At 41.7% G+C, this 8,941-nt stretch overlaps 1 protein-coding gene across 4 annotated transcripts in view; it reads left to right on the forward strand.

Annotated features, from left to right (window-relative positions):
- KCNH7 (potassium voltage-gated channel subfamily H member 7) overlaps positions 1-6,930 on the forward strand; it is a 1,410,086-nt gene extending 1,403,156 nt beyond the window's left edge. For all 4 annotated transcript variants that reach the window (XM_085645418.1, XM_085645417.1, XM_085645419.1 and 1 more), the window contains one exon: positions 5,528-6,930. In XM_085645418.1, the coding sequence (XP_085501544.1) occupies positions 5,528-5,794 (267 nt within the window). In that variant the 3' untranslated portion in view covers positions 5,795-6,930. The remainder of the gene's footprint in view (positions 1-5,527) is intronic.
- The last annotated feature ends 2,011 nt before the right edge of the window (positions 6,931-8,941 follow it).

An 8,941-nucleotide genomic window follows, 5' to 3' on the forward strand; every position in this document is an offset into this window, starting at 1 on the left:
CCCCTGGAGCGTGTTGTGTCCCTGTAGCTCAGAACAGGAGGTCAGTCAGCTGAATCTTGGAGTCACTTCAGCCTGGGGTGAAGAGTGCAGTTCCAGTCTCCCTTTTCAGACAGCAGGGCAGGCTTCAGGGCAGTGCTTCTTCTGTAGTAGACACAGGTCCTATAGTGTACTGAAGAGTAATATTGAGGGTCCCCTTTTTATACCTGGTGCCCACGTTGAATGGGAAGAAACTTCTAGAGTAGCACACTAAAAACTAGGGATCAACCATCTACTTGGGCATGTGCCAGTTATGGACCAAAACCCTCACTCACCCGAGGGTGACATGCTTCATCATTGGGTTCCTCCAGCACACGGGGACCGCAAGGTACCCCGTGTGGGCTACGACTTAACCAGAAAGGGAAGGAGCAGGAGTGCAAAAGCACGTGTTGGATATACCAACTCGAACTGGTAAGTAGGGGCAGAGTGCAAAGTAATAAAATGGAAAACGTGAAGGTTAAAAACTATCTACTTAGGGGCAACAATTTTATTCTTCCTACTTAAGTGATAGTGATTAAAATGCAAGTGAGTATAGGGTTAGAAATACCCTATCTATTGATCAACATGTTTCTGCCCAGGTGACATAGCTGTTCGAGGCATTCGTCAGGATCAAGAGATAGTCACTCTGCTGTATCAGTGCTCAAATCATAATAAAAAACATATACTTAGGCCTCAGGATCTTGACCATCGATCAACAGAGTGCAGAGTCTCGGAAGAAGCACCACGCGCTGACCAACATATTGAGCGTGATATAAGACTCTGAAGTTGGTTGAGTTGACACACACATAATATTTTTAAGAGCCCTCTGACCTATCATGTTTTTATTATGATTTGAGCACTGATACAGCAGAGTGACTATCTCTTGATCCTGACGAATGCCTCGCATAGCTATGTCACCTGGGCAGAAACATGTTGATCAATAGATAGAGTATTTCTAACCCTATACTCACTTGCATTTTAATCACTATCACTTAGGTAGGAAGAATAAAATTGTTGCCTCTAAGTAGATAGTTTTTAACCTTCACGTTTTTCAGTTTATTACTTTGCACTCTGCCCCTCCTTACCAGTTCGAGTTGGTAGATCCAACACATGCTTTTGCACTCCTGCTCCTTCCCTTTCGGGTTAAGACCCTTGCGGTCCCCGTGTGCTGGAGGAACCCAATGATGAAGCATGTCACCCTCGGGTGAATGAGGGTTTTCGTCCATAACTGGCACATGCCCAATTAGATGGTTGCTCCCTAGTTTTTAGTGTGCTACCCTATATCTTATGTGAGATTTATTCATTTTGGAAGATATATAGGACAATAGTTTGTTGGAGGTAGCCTAGCTCTTCCTTTAACCCTTCCTTGTGTGAGCTACAAGAAGCTTCTAGAGTCTTCCCCCTACAGGAGTGTCTGGAATTTCCAGCCGCACTGTGCTGATCCAAGTCTGTTTGCATGCACAAAAGATTAGTATGAAGTCCTTTGAGTGTAAGCTGAGGCATTGTCTTTGAAGTGCAAGTGTTACAGGTGACAGCTCCGCCCCTCTCATCAAGTCTCATGAACACCTACACCCTCTATTACGTGGCTGTCTCGGAGGGATACACAAAGACCAACTGCCAACTATACCTAGTCATGTGACCCAGGAACAGGCTGCAGACACTAAATGGTTAAGGCAAGAAAATGCCAACTTTCTAAAAGGGGGACTATGTATGCCTGGATGAACCACCACTGGCAGGATGGGCGCGGAGCTGGGCACAGCTCCACTGAAACTGAATAAGTTATGCTCTGCCTTCACACAAATAACTTTTAACCCCTGCATTGTTCATGCAGCCAGGGCAGGGGAAGCAGGAAACTTCAAGTACTTTAAAGGGAATTCTCTAAAACCTCCTACTTCAAAGTAGGTACCAGGTATAACAATTGGACCCTCAGACCCACTCTTCAGTTCTGGACCTGTACAAGGACTCTCAGAGGACTGCCTGCTGCTGTGGCCTGCTATGTAATCCACAAGACTGCTTTGCTGCACCTGTACAGACTGCTTTGCTGCCTGGACCCTGACTGAACCCTCAGAGCCCCACCCGCTTCTTGAGCCCTGTTTAACTGCTTGAACCCAGTACTACCAGAGTGACTACCAGCCGCGGTCGGTAGTAGGAGTACCTGCAGGGCAGTGACATGGGTAGGGGGAGGGGCAGGGTGGGGGGTAGTAAACTATGGATTACGGAGGTTAACAGGTAAGTAAACATATAAATTAATAAAACGAATTTCGTTGCGTGCACTGCATCGCATTTGGGGATGCAGTGCATGCAACGAAATTCGTTTTATTAATTTATATGTTAACTTACTTGTACACCTCCGTAATCCATAGTTTACTACCCCCCACCCTGCCCCTCCCCCTCCTCACGTCACCGCCCTGCAGGTACTCCTACTACCGACCGCGGCTGGTGACTACAAGGGCTAGTTGGCTGGCCTCCTGATCAGAAACTCAGGGACAGAAAAGGATCCAACCATCTTGAACCCACACCTGGAACCAGCATGAGTGACTCCTAACTCCCAAAGTGGTGCCCCTACAGTCCAGTACCCTTGGTGGTAGTGCTGAAGGTGCTCAGGTGGCAAAAATACAAAACTTGGGACTTTAAAAATGTTGGCTAAAAACTGCTCTGAGAACGAGGGATGATTAGGACCAACCCGCAGATCCATCTACTCAAATTGCATCACTGGTCAGCCTGACTGCGCAGCAGCTTCCGCTACGTTCTTCTCTGCAGTAACAAATTCTGTTCAGCAGTCCTTTGCCAAAGGGGTATCCGGCTTTGTGGCACTCTCGTCAGCTACGGGCTACAGTTTCGCCCTGCTGGGGAATTTTGACTTCCGAAAAGGAGACTAAGTCCAAATGAACACATCTTCATGGTGATTTCTTCCAGAGACATACCGACAGTGATGCCCCTTTCTCGTACGCCACCAGCAGCCTTGCCACGCTGAAGTTAAACTATTGAGCAAAATTTCTTCTAAGTCTGAAGGTAGGCGCCGACCGGGCCCAATCTACTTTTTGCAACCGACTCACGCTCAATCGCAGTCGGCCATATTTTTCAGCTTGTACCAGTCTCGCAAAATGAGATGTCCATGGTTCACACTTTGATCTTTTAGGTGCTAGTTTTTACCTTAAACTTGAAAAATTAATAACTCTGTTTCTACTGATTGAATTTTTGTTGCTTTGGTGTCAATAATTTATTAAAATGTACTCTACTTTACCAAATTTGTGTGGGATCTTTCTTTTGTTGAGATTTCACTTTACTTTTGTCTGTGTGCTGCATAAATACTTTACACATTGACTCTAAGTTAAGCCTGACTACTTTTGTGACAAGCTACCGGAGGGTTAAGCACAGTTAATTTAGTGACCTTTGTGGTTCACCTTGACAGGGTTTATGGGTGTTGCTGGAGAAGGGTTAACATTCCCCTCAACCAACAACCCCATTTCTCACATTAGGTATTGCATGTTAAACATTTAACTTCTTTTCCGACACTATCCTCACTATAACTTGATAACACAATGATTTTCAATGCCTGAAATCAAGAAGAATTTCTCGGATCAAGTATTACATTACTAGTATGATTTCATCTAAATTCTGGTAATGTGTTTCTAAAACCGAAATTGTTACACTTTTCTCAACACTCTTTAATTACAGAGGATACAAAAATGACAACAGATTTTCAAAACTCCGATGTTCCATGATGATGTTTTGGGGGATTTTTTTGACATTAGGTTTTTTAGATTGTCACTTGTTTCTTATTAAAATAATATGTTTTGTCACAATCTTTCATTTTAAAAGTATTTTGGAATATGCATTTATATCCAATTATTATGCAATATTTTTGAAGGATATCTCTCATATTTGTAGGAATATAAAGTTACCAGATGCTTCCTATCTTGACATTGCATGTGTTTGATGATGCTACCTATTTCTATTTTCTCCTTTCTTTTACTCGGACTGATAACCTCCCAATACACAAAGGGCCCGATTCACAGAACTAACTTAAGACAAAATCCTAAACTTACTACCACTTTGGTATTCACAGAAGGCACTTACTCATTTTGGTATTCACAGAAGGCACTTACTCATTTCGGTATTCACAGAAGTTAGGAGTCCTAACTTTAAGACTCCTAAATGCCTTCTGTGAATACCGAAAGTCTTAATATTAGGATTTTTCTCAGTTTAGTAGTAGTACAGTTAGGACTCCTAACTTTAGGACTCCTAAATGCCTTCTGTGAATACCGAAAGTCTTAAAATTAGGGGTTTTCTTAATTTAGTAGTCGTAAAGTTAGGACTCCTAACTTTAGGACTCCTAAATGCCTTTTGTGAATACCGAAAGCCTTAAAATTAGGATTTTTCTCAGTTTAGTAGTAGAAAAGTTAGGAGTCCTAACTTTAGGACTCCAAACTGAGAAAAATCCTAATTTTAAGACTTTCGGTATTCACAGAAGCCATTTAGGAGTCCTAAAGTTAGGACTCCTAACTTCTGTGAATACCGAAATGAGTAAGTGTCTTCTGTGAATACCATAATGAGTAAGTGCCTTCTGTGAATACGAAAATGGTAGTAAATTTAGGATTTTGTCTTAAGTTAGTTCTGTGAATCGGGCCCACAGTCACTCAGGGCCACAGTTATCACGAGAGTAACTAGTCCAGAAGAACTAGATCCCTGAGATAGGAGGGACTCACTGCACTGGCCACTGAGCTGTGTACTATGCTGCTGCTGCTGCGTATCCTATCCAGTTGTGGTTATACCACGAGACGACAAGGGCATCATCAGGGCTGGACTCTGGAACTAAAAGCAGCCCTGGCAAAAATACTCAAACCAGTCATGCTCCCTTCATCTCCTTGCTCAATCTCTTGCTTTCTCTATAACTTCCCCCTCCCTCTTACTCTTTATCTCTCTTGTAGCATCCCCCTTGCCTGCTGCATTTATTTTGGGGGACCTGGAGAAAATGACAGAGGCACCAAGAGGAGCTCTGGGCTTTCCAAACTGGCCTTCAAGGGCTCCAGCTGACCAAGGAAATGCCCAGAGGAGCAAAATGCCTGTCTGCCCTGGGCGTCATAACTGAACCTAATAATCAACCTAGCCACTTGGCCCCTGCCTATCAGCTCTTGCCTCCCCTTTTCTTCTCATTCCTCATACTGCAGCAAGCTGATTCATAATCTCACAGTCTCTAAATCTTGAGGGGCAGGAGTCATACCTGTCTTGTATGTGGCTAAAGTAATGGTATATAACACCACTACATATCCTACAAGAAATAACACAACAGACTGAATTATTTTCCTCTTATCCATATGGGGTGGGGGCAAACCGTATCAATTAGTTGGGCTTTAAAACCCCATGTTTAATTCAGAAAGACCAATCAATGTATTTTGTGTACTATAATGCTGTCACTAATATTATTCAAGCAAATGTCTATTGTTTTCTGATGACTCACGGGTTAAGATGTGAATATTAAAATGGCCGCCTACTTTGATTCCCTTCCTAGAGTCCTGATTTCTTGGACCTTGAGAAATCGAAAGTGAAATCCAAAGAATCCCTTTCAAGTGGGGTGCATCTGAACACAACATCAGAAGACAACCTGGCGTCATTCCTAGAGCAAGAACACGAAGCATCTTTAGAGTTTCAGCCACAGCATTGTAAACCTTATTTCAATCCCATTAGGCACCCCTCCCTGCCAGATTCTTCCAGAAACACAACAGGAATGTCGGCCCTCCACAGGCATGTCTCTGACCCCGGCCTTCCGGGGAAATAATCCTTTTATACTGTAACTTCAAATGATATGTAAGTGCTTTAATGGCTGTTTTCCTCTTTGTATATGAATCCTCTATACTTGACTCAGGGGCTATACGGATACCATTATGCAAAGTACTGTATATTTTCTTAAATTTGAAGCTTATGAGGTAAAGTTGAGCAGTTATGCTGTAAATATATTTAAGAACGTTTATGTTCAAAATGTAAAACTGCCAGCATCACGAGGCACCTTATATTTTATATTTCTTTTTAAACACAAGCATGATACAAAGAAAATCACAGATTGTTGCATGAAGATTATTAGGTAAAGCTTTCACTGAGATGGTACGTCAACATCCAGTTGCAAAGCAGTTAGGACGCCAGTGACTTAAGCACATAAACCTCAAATATTTTAGCGTGTAAGGGGACTGCACCACAAGGAATGAATATGAGGTTTCCCATGTAATGCGTGTATGCAAGGGTCAACACTTGCTGAATATTGGCATTCAGTAAGTAAATTATTGCCCCTTCGAATTAGAAAAAATATATGCATCCTCCCCTGTTTGAACATTTGCAAGGAAGCAGTTTTTGCAATCATTCTGTTATGCAAGCAACAGAAAAAAACTTTTAGGACTCAAAGTTGTACTCAAATATGTGCTTTAAAATTAATGTATGTGTGTCCATTGTAGGCAGGTTGTTTTGCACATTTTGAAACCACTATTATTAGCGAAGAACAAAGTTTGTTTTTAAGGGGAAAATTTGTGAATTGTTCGTTCCTCAGAAATCACAATGCCGTTCCAGGTTCGGGGGACTTGTGTGGTCTTTAAGTATAAAGTGAAAGACGCAGGGGATTCTTATTAAATCAGGACAAAGATGTGGTACCCAAATAAGGTCAAATGCAATAAATGTGATGTCAGCATGGCATGGACAGCTATGTGCCTCTAGCACAATCAGTCCCAACAATAGACTGGTTCATGTAATTCTTTCACAACGTAAAATGGCACAGTTTGCAATATTCCCTTTGCTGACTTGTTCCATGGACACCTGAATTTATATCAAAAGTGTGTGTGCTACACAGTATCTCAAACACAGATGTACCTGTCGCTAAACATCACTTATTTCCAAAGTCGACAAAACGAAGAATTGAATAAAAAGTCAGGAGGCTTTTAAATTGAGATCCTTAGATTTTATTTTATTAAAATATTCTTTTCCTTTGAATACAATGGCTGGTCATTTATTTTTTAAAATATTGCTAATGTTAAATACATGTTTTCAATGCTTGACTTTATGTGTCTTTTTGAGAGATCATGGAAACATCTTGTGATCGATACACCTTTAAGGCAACAGAGGACCAAGATGATATTGGGACCTGCAGCCTTCATCTTCAGGCTGAGAGTCAGAGATTTCAATCAACAGGCCACCCGCTCAGTGACGAGCAACCAGGGGACCCAGAGGTTAAAAAATATAGAGGAGCAAGGGAGGTGCAAAGAACCGATAGAAAAGGGTGACCACCTCGCTCCATGTCATTACGGGCACAGTCTCCAGTCCTGAACTTTTTACTCACACAGTGCTTTTTTTGAGCTGGTGGCTGCTGGTGGAGGGCACCAGCACTTATTTTTCCATAGCAGATATTTACTGAGTGCATGAGAGGGAAAAACACACAGATTGTTAAGCCGGAGGAAGAAAAAGATGGCAAAAACCATCAAAACAAAAAGTGGGAACCTGCAAGGGACAGGGAGTGTCTGGTAGTGGATTTGGTGCTCAGCACCCTGATGTTTAATTGCACTGGTCACTGGCTTCCGAGCTGAGCTTCAGGCACCTACACTCTTTCTTTTACAAATCAGGCACTGCCTGCAAATCATTGATTTTAGCGGTGCTAACCAAATTAGTTCACTGGAATTTATTAGGCATTCTCAGAAATGACAGGGACCAAGACTAATGCCAAAAAGGGAGCAGAACAGTAGTTGAATATCAAAGCCTCACAAAAATGACAGAAATCGTATATTGAACAACAGTGTGATTTCCTTCCAAAAGCCTGTACGATGAACCAAAACATCACACCATGGGCCATATCAAAAATACTACAAGGGCTACTCACCCAAGGGAGAGAGGAGAGGTAGGAAGCACCACTCAGAGCCAAATCCACAGCCCTTACAATGTGAAGAAGATAGATGAAACACAAGAAGGCTGACCACACAGAGGAAGGCGACCACTCAAGGTACACCTTAGGAGAACAGGCTTGGCCCAGTACCAGGGATGCCTACCTACCACAGATGAAAGTGTAAGAGAGCCACACGTAACTATCTAAAGGAAATTATCCCTCCAATCAGTGGTTGTCTAGGAACCTTTTCACCGATCTCAGAGTGCAATAGTTTAGAACATAGTCAGCAAACTGAGGCTCAAGCCCCAGGATCACAGAAGAAGTGAAGCGATGTCACATGAGGGAAATGAGGATGTTGTGAACATCCAGGTAAGGACTACTTATGTGTGTATATATATACATACCACTATGTACTTATATTTAGGATTTCCAGAACTTCTCACATTTTTGATTGATAATAAACCTATCTAGCCATCTATCTATCTATGTATCTATCTATCTATCTATGTATCTATCTATCTATCTATCTATCTATCTATCTATCTATATATATATTATATATATATAATTATTTTTTTTTCACTAAAAAAACATAGTTAGAAATTAGCATTTAAAGAACCTTTGAAATTCACTGAAAAAACCATAGGTTTCAGGGACGTTGTAGTTAGTTGGACATTTCACTCGTACAAAACCAGAGAAATTTGAACGTTATAGTTAGTAGAGCTAACTATAACTCGCGCCCCCGCAATGCACTGCTGATGACGTCACATATTACATCACTCATGACATGGTCAGTGACATCACTGATGACATCACTGATGACATCTCAAATGACATCACTGATGACATCATTGATGGCATCATCCAGTGAATGTGTGTTTCTGTAAAGTTTAAATATATTTTATATGTTAATGCCAAGTTGTATTGAAGAATGAGTTGTGTATAAGTGTGTGGGTGTAGGATTTAATAGGTGTGTGACTGACTGTATAAGTTAGTGATTAAATGTGTCGTACTGAATGCATGGGTTAGTGACTGAACTGTGTGAATGTCTGTATCAGTCTCTCAGTT

Source organism: Triturus cristatus, chromosome 3_1, assembly GCF_964204655.1.
Source record: "Triturus cristatus chromosome 3_1, aTriCri1.1, whole genome shotgun sequence".
Taxonomy (NCBI): Eukaryota; Metazoa; Chordata; class Amphibia; order Caudata; family Salamandridae; genus Triturus; species Triturus cristatus.